Source organism: Tamandua tetradactyla, chromosome 4, assembly GCF_023851605.1.
Source record: "Tamandua tetradactyla isolate mTamTet1 chromosome 4, mTamTet1.pri, whole genome shotgun sequence".
NCBI classification, from domain to species: domain Eukaryota; kingdom Metazoa; phylum Chordata; class Mammalia; order Pilosa; family Myrmecophagidae; genus Tamandua; species Tamandua tetradactyla.
The window spans coordinates 69,947,556-69,966,671 of record NC_135330.1 but is presented as its reverse complement, the minus strand read 5'-3'; the positions used below and the strand labels follow the sequence as shown (position 1 = coordinate 69,966,671).

At 37.0% G+C, this 19,116-nt stretch overlaps 1 protein-coding gene and 1 pseudogene across 2 annotated transcripts in view; both read left to right on the top strand.

Annotated features, from left to right (window-relative positions):
• The window catches only part of DTL (denticleless E3 ubiquitin protein ligase adapter), a 64,032-nt gene extending 59,005 nt beyond the window's left edge, over positions 1-5,027 (top strand). For both annotated transcript variants that reach the window (XM_077157747.1, XM_077157748.1), the window contains exons 14-15: positions 1,812-2,629; positions 4,487-5,027. In XM_077157747.1, coding sequence (XP_077013862.1) covers positions 1,812-2,629; positions 4,487-4,585 — 917 coding nt within the window. In that variant the 3' untranslated portion in view covers positions 4,586-5,027. The remainder of the gene's footprint in view (positions 1-1,811; positions 2,630-4,486) is intronic.
• A 9,998-nt stretch (positions 5,028-15,025) lies between these two features.
• LOC143679047 (small ubiquitin-related modifier 2 pseudogene) lies at positions 15,026-15,506 on the top strand (annotated as a pseudogene).
• The last annotated feature ends 3,610 nt before the right edge of the window (positions 15,507-19,116 follow it).

Genomic DNA, 19,116 nt, shown 5'->3' with positions numbered 1-19,116 from the left:
AGAAAATTGTGACGTGTAGGAACGTGAGTGAAACTTGAAGAGTTTTTACTTTTCATCTTATTCCCCTCTTTACTGTTTGAATTTTTATAATCTAGTTACTTAAAAAAAAAAAGGTTTAAATTTAACCCAGAGTTTTGGGTTAACATTGAAAGTTAACAAAATCTTTGACCCCCATGTCCACTCCCACGTTCATCATAACATCCTGAAGGAAGAGAAGAGGAAATGCCCCAACTTTACAACACATCAGATTTCCTGCTGACTTGCAGTAAACACTTTAAATGTGTGCCACCCTTGTATCAGACTTATACATCTGATTTGCCTCTGGCCCAGCTCTTTCTTCTCCTCTAATCCTACTTTAGAATCTGCATATTATAAAACCCATACTATTTTTGGACTTTCTGCCCTAAACATACATTTCCACCCATTTAAATGGAACAAATGACTATGGTGACTGTGCAGTGATTGTTGACTTGCATTGAAATGAAAACTTCCTTTCCTCCTGAAATAATAATTGTAGTGAATGTCTAGAACATGAATGTGAGAACTATAACCAAAGGCTCCATGGATATGTCCTTGTTATTAACTCCTTTCTATAGTACATTATGAAAACCTGACACAAATTAGGGTTTTCTAGTGATAATCTTTATTGAAGGAGCATTACTGCTTTGGTTAATTGATGAGAAAAGTCTAGGCAAAAGCTGGTTTTTAGAATTTCTCTGTTTGAAGGCAAGGTTGCTTGAGTACTGAAAAGCTTCATGGTACCAGGTAATTAACTGCCTCAAATTAGTACTTGCAGATCTTTGTTCCCCCTAAAAGAGAAAAATCATTCTTATACTAGCTCTTCTTGAATTCAATTGCATATAGATAAAATTCAATAATTAAACTGGATTAAATATCAGAATTACAATTCAACGATTTGTTACTGACAGATACATGCCTGTTCCTTGGTATTTGAAGACAGGAACACTGTTTCAGTAATCTAGAAAGCTGAAAAAGAAATTGAAAAAATATACTATTTTCTGTAATGGAACCTCAGTGGGAGAGAGGGAAGAATGAAATATATAAGAATTTGCCTAAAGTGCAAACAGAGGGACAGGATCCAGAGAGAAAAGTCCTGTCTACTAGTGTGATTTGCTCTACAGAGAGGAGAAACTTGACTTGAGATTTTGAGATGTTCTTTGGCATTCATTAGCTTGTGGAAAATAGTAGACATTTGTAAATTAAGATAGGAAGCCAGGTAAGATCTAATAACCTTAACAAGTAATTGATGAAATGATTTCTTGTGTAGATTTAAAAAAAACTATCTCCATATAACAGATATGGAAACTGAAGCAAAGGAAGTAAGGTTTGGGCCCAGGTCACATCGTAAGTGATGATGCCAGGTGTCAAACCTACATTGCTATTTGAGAGCCCCTGTGCAGTGCCCCTTAGCCTTAGCACTGAACAGTACAGACATTACAACCTCATTTAGTGTATAGAAAAAAAATTGAGGTATATATATCAAATGCAAAAGAATAAAAAAATGCTAATGGTGGTTGTACCTAGACTTGAGTACTTTTACATTTTTCTTCTTTGTCTTTTTCTATCTTTTCTAAATATATATTTTACAATGGGTTGGTAGGGAAGCTAGTAATTCAGAAAAGGGAAGGAAAATTCTAAGAAGGTGGTGTAAGAGTAAATGATTTATGTAATTTACTCGCTGGTAAATCAACCCTTGAATGATTAAGTTAGCCATAGTTTTCCTTGATGAGAATTCAGGGATTTTCTGTGGCTTTCACTTCTGATTTTCTTGACCCTCTCTTTTTTTTCAGTAACAGTAAGAAGTGGCCAGAATACTCCTGCCAAAGCTCCCAGGGTAAAGAGCAGTCTATCCAGTTCCTCCCCATCATCAGCAGCTTGTGCTCCAAGCTGTGTTGGAGACCTCCCTCTTCCTTCTAATACTCCTACATGCTCTGTTAAAACCCCTCCTGCCACCACCCGGTCTCCCATCAATAGAAGAGGTTCTATCTCTTCTCTGTCCCCCAAACCACCCTCATCTTTCAAGATGTCAATTAGAAACTGGATGACCCTAACACCTTCCTCATCTCCTCCTGCTTCTGAGACCAAGATCACACCTCCAAGAAAAGCTCTTATTCCCATGAGCCAGAAATCATCTCAAGCAGCTGCTTGCTCCGAGACTAGAAGCAGAGTTAAGAGGAGGCTAGACTCAAGTTGTCTGGAGACTGTGAAACAAAAGTGTGTTAAGAGTTGCAACTGTGTAACTGAACTTGATGGCAGAGTTGAAAAGCTTCATTTGGATCTGTGCTGTCTTGCTGGTAACCAGGAAGACCTTGATAAGGACTCTCTTGGTCTTAGCAAATCAGGCAGAATTGAAGGAGCCAGTGTGAGTATCACAGAATCTCCTTCTGCCAGTCCTTATACTTCAGAAGGCTGTGGAACACTGCCTCTTCCATTGAGATCTTGTGGAGGAGAGTCTGAAGTGGTAGGCAAAGAGAATAGCTCCCCAGAGAATAAAAACTGGTTATTGGCCATGGCAGCCAAGTGGAAAGCTGAGAGTCTGTCTCCACGAAGTCCATCATCCCAAACTCCTAATTCCAGAAGACAAAGTGGAAAGACTTCACCAGGTCCGGTAAGTCAGCAGTGGTGGGAAGATATGTTTTCTGATTTGAAGGATGCCAGACACAGATCTCTTCTTGGAAATCAGAATGCTAAAAAGTAAAGTCAGTCTATTCACTCCTAGGTTGCCAGATTTAGCACATAAAAATACAGAATAATTCTATAAATATTTAAACTACTAAAAAAGTATTTGTTTGCCTGAAGATCAGCTTACCTCCAGGTTTCTTGGTTACATGTGCCAATAAATCCTGAAGATGGTTTTTTTTTAAACAGAAAACAAAAATTATTTGTTATTTATCTGAAATTCAAATATAGCTGGGTATCCTTTATCTGGCAACCATATTTACTCTGATTAAAATCCCTTCTGTCAGTGTCCAGACTCTCAGATATATTGCCGATCCTCCAAAGCCTTCATCTTCCAGTGTATCAATTAAAAAATACCTCCCCTCCCCTTTGTTAGAGTATGCCATCCCTTTTTTACAGCTAAAGCTCTTTAGTTTCACAATGGCCACCATCATAAATAGAATTCCAATTTGTAACTAAAGTTTATAATTACAGTTGGCAATTATTTCAAATCAAGTTAAACTTAAATATTTACAAAGCAATTTGTGTGGAATCCTTCTAGTTCTTTAATTTTTTTTTCCCTGTCTTTTACACTTGTCTTGCTCACACTTGTTGACAGCAATATTTTTGTCAACCTACCAAATCTACCCTTTTGAAAGCATTAAGCTTAGTGACTTATTTTATAGGTTGACATAATATTTAAATTAAATAATTTCAATTACTGTCTATTACTGACAGACAGGCTTGAGAAACTTGAAAAACATGTGGCTCATTATGTGTTGGAGGCAGAGGTAGTTTTGAGCATTGAGTGAGCTATGGGCATCAGTTTGTAGGTTAAAACAGGATGGGTTAAGGAAGTTTCAGTTGGAGTTAGATATCATAACTCTTTGTTTTGTGTTAAGGAGAAGGTGGTAAAATGATTGATATCCAACCCAGGAATCATGATCAACAAGATATGCCCTTTTAAAGGGAAAAAGCTGAATAATCTTGGGTTCTAGCTTAATAAAAGTGTTTATATTCCCCATCTGCTATCATAAATCCTATCTCATAATTTTAGAAAAAAATAAACTACAGATGTTTTAAGGATTACTTGAACCACAAAATCCAACCAAGACCTTATAAACTGCAGAAAATGTGTGGTTGGGGGGAGGGTGGAAACTATAAGGAGTCTTGCCTTTCTGCCCTCAAAATTATGGTTATCTCTGCTTTTTGCTCCAACTCAAAGACTCCCTTTTTCTTTTCCCCAGGGTAACTGGTGTCAGCTATGTGCTAAGAAAATAGCAGTCTCAATGAAAAATTTATTTTCACTAATGTATAAATCTTAGAGATGTTAAAAATGGTATGCTGGTCTAAAATGTTCCTGGTTTTATAATTTCTGTATTTGAAGCTATAGTTTCTTTAAAAGAAATTTTTTCTTTGTTTATATGATGATGATGTAGACTTCAGAAGAGAGTAGCAGCCACCATTTGAATACCTTTCTAGTTTATAAATTTGGGCAGTCAATTTATTTACTTATTTCAAAAAAGAATAGTAATCATAATCTCTTTGGTTCCTGTGGGGAGGTGAAACTATTCACATGAAATGTTTATGCCTTCCTTCCTTGCATACTATCAAATTTTTACCAGAATCAGTACAGTGCTAGCCAAAAGAGAGATTACCATCAAGGTATTTGGAACTGAAAGCTGACTAAATAAATAATCAAATTTCTAGACATCCTAACTTGAAATACCCTTCGTGATAACTTGTTGAAGTGTAACAACTGAACTTTATCTAGGAAATCCCTGAAATCTAAACTTTCTTCTTCTAGGTTGCCATTACTCCCAGTTCCATGAGGAAGATCTGTACATACTTCCATAGAAAGTCCCAAGATGACTACTGTAGTCCTGAACAGTCAACAGAATTATAGATTCTAATCTGAACAAGTTAACTGAACTTTGATCAACTAAAAGAAAAAGTATAACAAAGACTGGCTCTATAATTCTGATCTTTAAGAAAGCTACCATCTTTTTATTTTTAGAGAAAACCCTTTCAACTCTGAAAATCACCTAGTCTAGTTCTACTTTTGTAGTGTTAAATGCAGCTTCCACAAGATGAATGCTGTATATAAATTTTCATAAAGTAAAGTTCATTACTACGTAGGATTTTGAATGAATGGTCTTCATTTCTAAATTATGCATCCTCTCTATTATAATGACACTGTAGTTCATGGAGGCAATAAGACAAGACATGTGCCTCTTGTCACCCTGAAACTTTGTATACATAGTAAATAACTGTCTGAAGACCCCTGGATCTGTTCTGCCTCAAACATGTGTAATTTTATTGGAAATATATAATCTTTTCACTATGCATTTTTGTGTTTTATTTAAGTATTCTGTTAAAAAAGTGATGTTCAGATATATACGTTTATGCTGGGTCTGTTAAAATTACAGTCTCGAGTTAAAATTGTTTATATATGTATTTTAAAACCTTAGATAAATCTCAACTCTTTGAAGAAACTAAAACAAAAATGGAAGCTTTATTCATCTTTTTCCCCCCAATATAGGTGTTTCTTATTGTTCCTTGGTGAGATTGAAAGTCCCCATATTTTTACCAAGCTGTCTACCGTGTTACCAACCCCAATATCATCTTTTTTTAGAGGTTAGGATTTTTGCTATTTATCAGAGGAAGATATTTATTTCAGTAATTGTACACTGAAACTGGGGGTCAAATTTAAGTGAGTGATAATCAGTCCTGTAGGGGCTACCGCTTTTTTTTTTTAATGTCATCAGATTTTAAGAGAAAGTAATGATTTCTTATTGATATTTTTATAAGAGAAGGTAGCTCTGAACTGAAAAACCAGAACCTGAAAAATAAATCTTGCTTTTCTCAACTTCATTTCTTGGGTTCTTTTCATGTACTTAAAAAGTATTAGCCTTCTGATAGGACCCTGAACCAAAAAGTCATAAAGTTTTCTCTAGATATTTAATAAACTATATAGACTGGCTCTAAGTTAATAGTGTATAAAATATAATGAACATCTCTCCCCTTAATCAACAGTTATATATCATTCATCTTGAAAGGAGCCACTGTTTATATATTCTCCTTTGTAACTATGTAAATAAACTCCATGTTCTTTAAAAAATAAATACAACTTTTAGTTTCTTTGATTCTTATAAATTAAGCCTGTAACAACCAGAACTGCATAGGACAGTTAAGAATAGGTTCTTCATGGTTTTACCCAAGGGGAAAAATAAATGGAAGCCGTAGAATTACTTTGGTCAAAACAAAATACACCATAGCATCAATTCAGCTTACATTTGGTTTGACCTTTGTGTGCTGGACTATAAGGTGGTGTTATTTATGAACAAGTATCTGCCAGTGATGCTATCTATCTTGCTTTGAAAAATAAAAGAATAAAGTAGGGGTTTGTTTCCTGTGTTCCTGCACATATGCAGGCAGGGCTACTGAGTGGAATTGGGGTAAATGTGGCTAGATGTCCTTTCCTGAGTGTGTTAGTTAGATTCAGTTGTCAACTTGGCCAGGTGAGCATACCTAGTCTTGTTGCTGCGGACATAAGCCAATGGTGCATGAACCTCATCTGTTGCCAGTTACATCTGCAGTCAGCTAGGAGGCGTGTCTGCTGCGATGAGTGACGTTTGACTTAATTGGCTGGTGCTTAAATGGGAGATTGCAATGTAGCACTGCTAAGCAGCTCAGCATTCCTCATCTCAGCACTAGCAGCTCAGCCCAGGCCTTTGGAGATGCAGAAAGAATTCACCCCGGGGAAAGTTGTTGGAACCCAGGGGCCTGGAGAGAAGACCAGCAGAGACCATCTTGTGCCTTCCACGTAAGAAAGAAACTCAGTGGAAAGTTAGCTGCCTTTCCTCTAAAGAACCAACAAAATAAATCCCCTTTTATTAAAAGCCAATCCATCTCTGGTGTGTTGCATTCCAGCAGCTAGCAAACTAGAACATTGAGCTTTTTGCATAAACCTAAAATCAGTCTACACAAAAAGACTATAGTAGTTACCAAGAATCCTTTCTACTTGTTCTTTGAGTAAAATTTGTTTATTCCCAAGGTTATGCTCTAGTTCAAGCTGAAAGAGGTTTTAATAAAATACACTCTTCCTTGATCAGACTTTAAGTATTTAGGATGACTTGAATTACTTGATGGAGGAGGGAAGGTGCGGTGATATAGTTATTTTTCCAAAGAAGTATTTCCAGCCCAAGCTTTTCCATTTGAATACACTCTAAGCACTACTGCCACCACACTATATTAAAGTTTCCTTTTGACTGTTTCAACCCAGCCCCTTAATTTACTTTTCTGAGGGTTGACTAATTAGTCCCTAAAAATGCCTCTTTAATCTGGGCTGCACATTTAACTGATGATAAACCAAGATCATGTGTAACTACAACCCTGTTGGGACTTTCAGCCCACACACACCTAACAGCACTCATAACTTAAAACTGCACTAAGGTTTTCAGGATGCTCTATATAGGAGACCCTTTTTTTTTTTAATGCCACTACAGATGACTGGAGAAAATTTTTTAAGTGTATTTGCTTTAACCCACAGCTTGAAATTAGCCCATGAGCACTATCTTATAGGTCAAGTATCAATTCAACAAATGCTTTCTGATTGTCTGTCATAAAGCAGGAACACTGCTGCTCTTATGTCTTTTTTTTTTGCTTTTTCCAGTCCTAAGAAGTCTCACAGAATCATTTCTACAACTTGGTAGCATGGCAATACCAATTCACGAATGTGCATCAGAAGAGAGACTAGGTGAGGATGTTGTAACAGAAGGGCTGAGTTCATGTCTTCCTTGTGGAAATTATGCACAGGTGATTTCTGCTTCATTATTCTATGGAGGGTTGAATGTAGTTTCCCTTGAGCTCTTGTTTACCAGTAGCTTCTGGCACAGGTCTTCGTAGGTGATACGTTGCATGCCTTAGGTTTTGATCTTGCCACATCACAGATTGGGGATTACAGAAAACCTGCGTTATGCATTGGCTCTTTAGATACTGGTTGGAAATTATAGGCAAGCTGAGCACAACATTTGGATGGATATGAACAAGCTTAATGTTTCACTAGGTTTGAGGACAGGCATACAATCCAATTCGTGATAAAGTCAACAATTTTGTTTAAAGTGGTAGAAAAACCTGTTTTATTTCTGAGCTATGTTTGAGTGAGTGAATATTGAAAAGTACAGAGATTGTTAAGGAATGATGTAAAGTTTAAATTCAGGCTGTAAAAAATTATCTGAGCATCTAAGCAGCTTGTTCAGATTAATATGCCTATAGAAAGTACGTAAAGCAGAAATGAGAGATATTGTATTATTTAAAGGCCTGTTCCAAAAAAAAAAAGGCTTTTTCCATCCCAGAAGCATATTCCAACCATTTCCCTATTAAGCCAAGAAAGAGGATGTCAAGGATGTATTAAGTAGGGTCTTTGTTTTAAATTGCAACAGTTTAATATTTCATTTATAATCCATTTCTCTTAAATTTTCTTAATTTACCACATACCCTTTCCTGTTTTCACAGTCTAAATAATTTGTATTCAAGCTATTTTATGAAATATGAATAGTATGTTTCAGAATGCCTTTGACTGAAAGGTGTTCAATTCAGCCATCTATTTCATCACATGGTTGCCAAGCCTTGTGAGACAACTGGTATGTAAAGAGTTCTTTATTTTTTGGTTTTCAAAGGAGTTATTTTAATCTATGGTACCTCAGTAGTCTGCATTTGAGAAAAACACACAAAGATGATATTTTCAAGCCCTTTGAGTGAAACTATCATGTAGCAAGTGCTAGCTAGATGCCGGCTCTTCACTTTCCTCCAGGAACTTAATTCAACTGCTGCTTAGAACCCCTTTTAATTTTTTCCAAGAAAAAATGCTTTTCTTATACATGTTTTTATTATATTCTTTGCAACCATTATCTCTAGGAGCAAGCAAACTATCTAGGTTTGAATCCAATCCTTTCTAACTTACTAGCCGTGTGAACTTGGGTAATTTACTTACCCACTCTTTAAATCAGTTTCTTCAAATGCAAATGAACAATGTATAGTAATACTCAGGACAGTGCTTGGCACGTAAAGCTAACATTTACTGAATAGTGTGTTAGTCTGTAAGCTGCCAGAATGCAATATACCAGAAACGGAAAGGCTTTTTAAAAGGGGAATTGATTAAGTTGCAAGTTTACAGTTCTAAGTCTGTGAAAATGTCCAAATTAAGACATCTAGGGAAAGATACCTTGGTTCAAGAAGGCCAATGATGTTCAGGGTTTCTCTCTCAGTTGGAAAGGCACATGGTGATGTCTTCCAGCTTTCTCTCCAGGAATCTTCAACGACTTCCCCAGGGGCATTTTCTGTCTTCATCTCCAGTTGTCTGTGGCTGTGTGAGCTCTGGTGGCTCTGGTGGCTCTTAAGCTTTTTCCAAAATGGTTCCCTCTTAAAGGGCCCCAGTAAGCAACCCCACCTTGAATGGGTAGAGACATGTCCATGGAAACCATCTAATCAAAAGTTACCACCCGTAATTGGGTGGGTCACATCTCCATGGAAACAATCAGAAAGGTCCCACCCAGCAATATTGAATGAGGATTAAAGGAATGACTTTTCTTCCGTATATGATAGCTTCAAACCAGCACAAATGGTTACTTTTAACTTATTCTCTTCAGGTAGGTAGGGCAGGGTTATCCATATTTGATAAGTAAACATAAGGATTTAAACTAATTCTTCAGGTCTCCTAACTCAGTCCTGTTCCCTTTTTACTAGAGCTGTGGTTTTCAAAGGAATGAGAGCTAAATCAGAATGTTTCCACGGCCTTCCAGTCCCAGCACTTTTCATATTGGCATGAGTAGGCCTGTAGGGAAAAAAAACTCCAGCTCCCCAGGTGTTTGAGGTTCATGATTCTTTCCCTCCTAGGTACAATGAAAATTATGTAGATTATTTTATATGTGGGCTGACTACTTTTTAAAGAGGCTATAATTTGCAAATCTGTATCCAAAATCTTAGGCAAGCCAAAGCCTTTGCTCAAAAAAAAAAAAACCCACCCTCTGCTACGTGGTTTAAATTGTTTCACCTTTACTGGGGAGGTACAGCTGTCTAGCTTTTAGAAGCAATTCTTCATCATTTGTTAGGCTATTGTGATCCCTGGCCAGTAGACAAATAAAGGTAAAGCTTAAGACAAGCCATATTGCTATATTAGTAGCTCTGACTTTGTGGAATAGAAAAGGAGGTTCAAACATTTGGCTGAGGAGGATTTTGTGGATTCTCTAGATTCTTTGCTCTCACTTGAGATTCTCTTGAAGTAATCTACTTGTTGCCATTGTCACATCGGTGCCAATATGCTAGCCGTGAAATGTCTTTGAAATTTTGGTAGGCAAACCCAGTGTTTGGGATTTCAGTTGGCATCTGAGCACCAAATTATGCTGCCACTGCTGCTATTGGGACCCTGGTTTCCAGTTTACAGGAACTTACAGAATTTGGTATTCTCATTGGGTGCTGGTATCTATATGAATGTATAATCCTACCACGTTGGATTCCCTTCATGGTTTTGTGCCAAAGTTATCGATTCAAATGAAGATGTTAAAGTCTGATTTTTTTTTCCTAACAGCTTTGCTCACTTTAAAAATCAGGATCTGGGCGGGCCGCAGTGGCTCAGCAGGTAAGAATGCTTGCCTGCCAAGCCCGAGGACCCGGGTTCGATTCCCGGTGCCTGCCCATGTAAAAAAAAAAAATCAAGATCTAAGAGTAATTATATAAATCAGCCCTTCCCTCTAGCAGTATTTTACCAGATAATTTATGTTACTGACACAATAAACTATACATAGAACCATATGTCCTTGCTATGTTGACATGAAATGAGCAAATATTGTTATACCACATCTGATTCCACCCTACCCTTTTCCTCTTTGATTTTTCTTCCACCTTTTTCCCAAGCCCTGCAATATACTCAAACACAATCTTCCCAGAATTATTTGAAAAGAATCATAGTAAGAGAATTTATTAAGTGTGATTGTGAAATAACATTAGTGGTTTGGGAACTCAGAATATAAAAATTAAAGTCCAGTAGGCATTGCCTCTAATGGGTCAACATTTGGCTCATAGATAATGCCAGGTTGAAAATGCTGCTTCCTCAAAAGCCTTGCTGGATTTAGACAGCTTTAAGTAGGAGTAAGGAACTCAGAGTCCAAAAATCAGTTTTTGTAAATAGGTTGACTAGCAGATAAGTTGACATGAACATTAATAAGTTAAGGGTTGACATAAGAAGAGGGATGGTTATAATAAACATTTTTCTCAGCCCCCTTATGAATGGGTATCATCCCATTTTTGCAGGTAAGGGAACTTAAGGCATAGAGAAGTTAAGTAACTTGCCCAAGGACACTCAGCTAGCAAGTGACAGTTTGGATTTTATCTAACTCAAAAGCCCTAATTTCTATACCATAGTACCTCCCAAAAAGAGGACTGCCCAGTCCTCCATCAATTAAATATATGCTTTCTATTTTGTATACTTTTATGAGAAGAAATTTCAAAATGTTTCAAATACATTTTCTACTTGAATAATAAGTGAAAAAAATAATAAACACATTGTTCCTTGAGAGGGGAAACCATTTTTAACCAGAGAGAAGAGTAAGTAATATGCAGGCCTAAGAGCTAGAATTTACTTTTTGTGATATAGGAGCAGGAAAAGAGGATAAACATGATTTAAAGTTAGAAAAACAGGCTCAAAGACACAGAAGTTAAAATTCCTTAAAAAAGAAAAAGTTGAGAGAGGCCTACCCACAAATAGCAGGCAGTCAAATGAGGTTACACATACCTTTTGGCCCAACAATTCAACCCCTGTATCTGAGAGAAGTTCACGTGCACCAGGCACAAGTTCTAGGCTGTTCATAGCAGCATATCTACCAAAAGCTGGAAACAACCCAAACATCCTTCCATAGTAAAACACATTAATTGGGATACTCATATAGCAACACGATAAAACTAAAACAATGAAATGAAAAAGAATGAACTGGATACATGTGACAGTATGAATGAACCTTACAATCTTACACAAAAGAAGCAAGAAATAAGGTGTATACAGTACGATTTCTATTCATATCAAATGTTTAAAAAATAAGCAATGCTGAACTATTTTTTAAAATATTTTTATTGATATCACACACATACAGTCCAAAGTCAATCAGTGGCTCATAATATCATCACATAGTTGTGTATTACCAGTGATCATTTTTAGAACATTTCCATCACTCCAGGAAAAGAAGAAACTCATACATCCCATACCTCTTATCCCTCCCTCTTAAACTAGTTTTGAGAGCTATGTACATGAGAGGTTAAATAAAAGGCAAAACAAAGATGTGATCATTAAAATCAAGACAGTGGTTCTCTCTGGAGGGTTATGCTTGAGAAGGAACACAGGATTTCCTAGTTTATGGGAAGGTTGCATAGATGTTTGCTCTACAATTATATTTTGCATTTATTTTATGCATATTTCTGTATGTTTCAGTCACAATTTTAAGTTTTTTTTTTTAAGGAACGAAGATCAAATAGTTCTCTGGGGGAAAATAGGCAAGAGGTATGGATGGGAGAGTTCTAGGTAGACTGATAATAAGTTATTCAGAGGGAATATTAGGGGTGCCTATGTGGGATCTTGGTATTTTCCTTCAAAGCAGATAGATGAACTGAGTGAACTTGACATATACTGTCAAGATGTAGTATATTCATTCAGTTTAAAAGAAAAGATCTGTGCCTTCAGCAAACCATGCTAAACTTCAAACATGAGTCTTGGGATGTTCTTATCTAGGACTGAGCCAGAAGTCAGCAGGGAGGACTGGTGGAGGAAGGGTCCTGTAGTACTGCCAATACTGCAACAGTTGGTGGCCATTTAAAGCTACACACCATATGCATTTTTCCATTCTTCTTCCCCATTTAAGTATTGTCTTTTCCCAAGGTCAAGCATCAAATCAAGACATAAATGGGCCATAGAAATCGAACTTATTTTACAGATGCAGAAACTAACCAGGTGAAAATTTGATCAGGGTCATAAAACTAGATAGTGGCAGAATCCATCCTGGTATCCTACATTCTTTGCATCCTAACTCTATTGATTTACAATGCATTCTCCTAAATATAGACATATCACAGAGGTAATGTAGACCACCACAATAAAGTAAAAGTTGCAAAAAAAAAAGTGAGTCATGCAAATTTTTTGGTTTCCTGGGGCATGTAAAACTTAGGTTCAATTTACTATAGTCTATTAAGTAATGCGTTATGTTTAAAAAACAATGCACATACCTTAATTAAACAGTGATGCAGTGACAAGAAGTGAGCACATGCTGTTGGAAAAATGATGACAATAGGCTTACACAGTGCAGGATTGCCACAAACCTTCAATTTGTCAAAAATGCAGTATCTGCAAAGTATCATAAAACAAGGTACACCTGTACTGTACTAGCCTGCCTCTGTTCAAATTGTTCAATTGTTAAATGTATTTCTTCTGCCTGGAATAGTTTTCCTCCTTATGCCTGCTTTTACGGTACTCATGTTTTAAGGTCTAGTTCAAACTCCCCCTCATGTAGGAAGTCTTCATAAATTTTCCTAATTAAGCTTTCCCTCCACCTAACTCCATAGTGCCTTGTTTATACTCTGTGATAGTGCTTATCACATTTGTCTTAAAATTATTTCTATATTCCCACCATTAGATTGAGCCTTCCTAGCTGTCAAGCGGAACTTATTCATTCCTGTATATCCAGTAGTGTGCTGGACCTGGCTCATACAAGAGATGATTATTCAATATTCATAAATTTTATGAGCCAGTTGTTAAGACATTGGTCATAATGAGAGTACACAATGGAAACTGACAAAATCTACAAATCAGGGTATTTTTTTCTGGAGAATTGACCTACCAGCAAAACACTATACAGCTCCCACCACTCTCCCCTTTGTTTGCCACAGTGTTGCAAGGTGCATGAAGAAGAAAGGAAACCAGTGAAGGTACAGGCCAGAAAGTAAAGAACTCAGTGTCAGCTCAGGACCCCAAAGATGTGAAGTTTTTGAGAACTGGGGTATTCACTGCTACAGAGAAGTTGATGAAGATGAGGGCTCAAATAATGCCAAATTAGGCAGTTACATCTTGTCCTTCTTAAGAGCAATTTCAGTAACACTATGGTAATAAAAACTGACTAGGACTGAAAAGGGGGGGGGGGTAGGAATTGAGCAATAAATGTAGATTCCTTTCAAGAAAAAAAGAAAACCTTTTATTAAACAGTTCTTTGCTCAATACCTACTATGGGTCAGGCATTCCACTAAGCAAAGATAGCATCTTCCTCAAGTTGCTCACACTCATAAGGAAGCAAACAAGACAGCAAAACACGATAAGGCCTTCACTGAAGATATGCTTTGGGAGTATCGGAGAACAGAGAGGCTTATTAAACAGACTCCATATGTACGCAAGGCTTCATACAGAAGCTGAATCTGAGTTGAGCCTTAGAGAAAAATTAATTTTCGAGGCAGATAAGTGAAGGAAGGGCATTCCTAGCAAAAGAAATGGCATGAACAAAGGTTTCAGAATGTGAGGAGTAGCATGTTAAGTAATTCCAATTTCCTCCTACAGTTGGAGCTGAAAAAATATGGAAAAGAACAGCAGGAGATTAGGCAGAGGAGGCAAGCAGGGACCAGGGCAGAAAGGGCCCAACCATACCAAGTTTGGACTTTATCCCAAAGTACTGGATTGCGACTGAATGATTAAGGAGGTAAAGAACATAACCAAATTTTCTTTTAAAAATATTTTTCTGGTAGCAATGTGGAGAGTAAATTGGAGAGGGCCTAGACTAGGCAGTCAGCCATGTTGGAAAATGATTGTAGTAATTTAAGCAGTAAGGAAAGTGGGGCTGAAATAACGCAACAGTAACATCCATGGAACCTGATGACTTCTTAGGGAGTACATGAGAGAAGAATTTGGAATGAATTCCAGGATCATGGCATTGACAACTGGGTAGGTGGTGGTACCATTTGGAGGATCAGAATACAGAAGAAATAATAGGATTATGGGAGATTACTTTCCTTGTAGACATCTGAGGGATAGCCAGCGGAGATGCCGTATAGGTAGGTGTAGAATAGGATTGGAGCTCAGGAGAGAGTCTGGATGGAAAGAATTTTAGCAATATTAGGTGTGAAAAGAATAAAGTAGAATTTATGGAGGAGGTTGACCAGGAAGATCATGTGGAGCAGTGGTTCTCATATTTGAGTATGCATCTGAGTCACCTAGGAGGGTTGTTACAACACCAGAACTGCTGCACTCATCCTCTAGTTTCTGATTCAGAGGCCTAGGGTGCGGCCTGAATATTTCATTTCTAACAAGTTCACAGGTGATGCTGATGCTGTGGGTCTGGAAATTACTCTTTGGGAACCATTGGTGTAAGAAAAGCCAGCAGCCCTCCTCCACCACTGCCGCCTCCTTCTGCCGCTCCTGGTGCTGCTTGTGTGCTCGTTCGGTGTGGACCTGGTACCTCTTTTGTGAAGCGGTAGCTGAGGAGATTCCGGCTCTCGCTATGGCAGACGAAAAGCCCAAGGAAGGAGTCAAGACTGAGAACAACGATCATATTAATTTGAAGGTGGCGGGGCAGGATGGTTCTGTGGTGCAGTTTAAGATTAAGAGGCATACACCACTTAGTAAACTAATGAAAGCCTATTGTGAACGACAGGGTTTGTCAATGAAGCAGATCAGATTCTAATTTGATGGGCAGCCAATCAATGAAACAGATACACCTGCACAGGTGGAAATGGAGAATGAAGATACAATTGATGTGTTCCAGCAACAGACAGGAGGTGTCTATTAAAAAGGGAGCCTGCTACTTTACCCCAGAACTCTGTTCCTACAGACCGAGAATACATTCTCAATTAGAAAAACCACAATTTGGTTCCACCACATCCTGACTACTACAGTATAGTTTTCTCTATTCTTTCATTTTACCCTTCCCTGTTCCTTTATTGTACATAAAGTAACTGGTGTATATGCACAAGCATATTGCTTTTTTTTTTTTTTTAACTAAATGGCCAATGGTATGTTTTAATCGACATCAAATGGAGATGGGATGGGGAAAAATACTGGTTCTGTGAAAATACCCCCTTTCTCCATTAGTGGCATGCTCATTCAACTCTTATCTTTATATTCCAGTAAGTTATTTTGCTCTCACTGTTTAACAAAAACCAACAACATAAAAAAAAAAATCTTTGCATATCTTGTTCAGTTGGAGAATTTTAATGTTTTTCATTTACCAAGGACAATTATAACTTTTTTGTACATAGCTGTTACATGTAGGGCAATCTGTCTTTAAGTAGGGATAAATTACTTTAAAAGAAATGAATCCTAGATAGTTTTCCCTTCAAGTCAAGTGTCTTTGTTGTTTAAATAAAATTCTTGTTTAAAATGAAAAAGAAAAAAAAAAAAAGCCAGCATTTCAGGGTGACTAAAGATGGAAGAGCTGACAAAAATGATTGAGAAGGAGCCATTTTAGGAATAAAAAGTCGAGGTACAAAATTTTAGCAAATGAGATTAGATTAAGAGGTCAGTCAGGATAAAGAACAAGTCATGACAATTTAGAAGTTAGTACTAGGAGCCAGTTAGATGGTTATTAGGGAGTTTGAGAAGAAATGAAGTGAGAAAGGATAGACACAAGCAGGGATAAGAGAGTCATGCTCAGAAAAGGATTTTGGGATAGGAAAGATTAAGTAAATTTATAGGCCAAGAGAAAAAAGGTAGGAAAGAGGGAGAATATAAAGACAAAAACTGGGATAATTGATGGGACAAAATTCCTGAGGTAAGAGGATGGAATGGGATCCAGAGCATAGGAACTTTGCTTTACATAGGAGGAAGAGTTGGGGATATAGAAAAAGGCTAATCAAGGAGGAGGGTTGTGATTGACAGGTAAGCCTGGAGCAGATTTATGTTTATAGGCCAAAAGGAAGGAGCCTGGCCAGGGAAAGGGCCTATGCTATGAGAGATGGAGAAGAAATGTCTTAGGGTCCCAGTTGGAGACCTGGGAGGGATAGGATCCATAGGACCTAGTAAACAGAAATGGGCAAGGAAGTACCCAAAGATACAGAACAAAGAGAGTCATCACAATGCTATTTATAACTTTGAAAAAAATGTTTCCAATAATCATAGGATATTGGTTAAATAAATTAAGATGGTGATCAGAAATGATTTTTAATGATAAAATATAAATTACAAAACAATAGGTATAATATAATTTTATGTAGTAAAAGGTATAAATGAAAATGTATGTATATATATACATGTAAACATATATAAAGAAATACACTGAAATGTACTATAGTATTATGCAGCTCTGGAGGATAGAATTATAAGTGATTTTCTTTTTTGGCTTGTCTACATTTTCCAGATTTCCTACAATGAGTATATATTACTTTTTAAAAAATATTTTTATTGACAAATCTTCACATAGATACAGTCCATACATGGTGTACAATCAGTGGTACACCATATCATCACATAGTTGTGTATCATCACCATGATCATTTTTGGAACATGATCATTTCAGAAAAAGAAAAAAAAAATCATACATCCCATACCCCTTAACCCTCCCTGTCATTGACCACTAGTATTTTAATCTACCCAATTTCTTTTACCCCTTATCCCCCTTATTATTTATTTATTTATTATCCATACTTTTTTTTACTCATCTGTCCAAACCTAGATAAAAGGAGTATCAGAAATAAGGTTTTCAGTCACACGGTCACATTATAAAAGCTTTATCATTATATAACCGTCTTCAAGAATCAAGGCTACTGGAACATAGCTCAGCAGTTTCAGGTACTTTCCTCCAGCCACTCCAATATACCATAAACTAAAAAGGGATATATATATATATATATATATCATGCATAAGCATAACTTCCAGGATAACCTCTTGATTCTGAAATCTCTCAGCCACTGAAACTTTATTTTGTCTCATTTCTCTCTTTCCACTTTTAGTCAAGGAGGCTTTCTCAGACCCGTGATGCTGGTCCCAGCCCATCCCAGGATTTCTGTCCCACATTGCCAGGGAGATTTACAACCCTGAGAGTCATGTCCCATGTAGCGGGGAGGGCAGTGAGTTCATCCAACAAATTAGCTTAGAGGTCACATCTGAGCAGCAAAAGAGGTTCTCTGGGAGTGATTCTTAGACCAAATTTTAAGTAGGCTTAGCCTATCCTTTGCAGGAATAAGTTTTATAGGGGCAACCCCCAAAATCAAGGCTTTACCCTACTGAATTGATTGTCCCCACTGCTTACGAGAGTATCAGGAATTCTCCAAATGCGGGAGCTGAATATTTTGTCTTTTCGCGCCATTCCCCCAAGGGGACTTTGTAAATACTTTTTTATTCACTGCCCAAATTACTCTGGGATGTATCAGGATATCACACTAATGTGGACAAACCAACAAGATCTCATGCCGTATTCAAGATTCCATGTACTTGTGGTGTTCAACTAAACTGACCAAGTGAAATTAGGTAATGCACTACCCCAAATATAAATTTTGCACCAAATAAACATCTCTCCCTTTGGTCTCACACAGAATTTGAAGTTTTAAAATACGGACGATATCATCCTTTACCCTGTATTCTGATCTACCTTAGTCCTATCCAGATCAGCTTTATTCAGACGTGTAGTCAAAGTCTGATCCCTTTTTCAACAGTTCCTGTGTGGGATAGTGCAGACTTTCATATCTTCAGAGCTCTAACTCTTGAGTCTCAGGTATCACATAAATATCCAAAGTTTCAGGGAATGACCAGGTTATAAATAAACAACTCAGTATCTTAGAACTTACAAGTAACAGTTACAACTCCTATATATATGTGACTGCTATAAAAGCTTACAGTAAATCTAGGACCCTTAACAATAGGTCACAACCTGATAACCCATGCTCTCAGCTTCAATTCACTGAGTTTTTATGGATATTACTTTTTAAACTTATTTTACAAAATAGTTTTATTTGAATGAGGGAGAGTTACTTCTCAGAAGCAGGAGGGGAAGAAGAAATAATGAGCAAAGATACAAAGAGGCGTTTGTGTTTTATTTGAGGATAAATAATTTTGCCACAAATATTTTTGTGCACATGTATAAAAATATAGAATATAGAATGTTATATAAAGAATGTTTTAAATTATATATATTATATAAATATATTATTATATTATAGAATATTGCACGTAGAATACACTGCACATTTCCAGCTACTTCTCATAATAGAGTCCTGGAAGTGAAATTACTATGACAAAGGGTTATGGTAAGCTCATCTGGGAGCTGATTCAGACTCCAAGGAGAAAACGAAAGGAATCCCTGAGATTCAAAATGCTTACTGGGACTTCTGAAATAAAATCTTTGGTCTCTGACCTAAATTGACTAGAAATTGTAAAGTGGAAAATGAAATTTATATACATTCAATTAGGAGTGAACAAG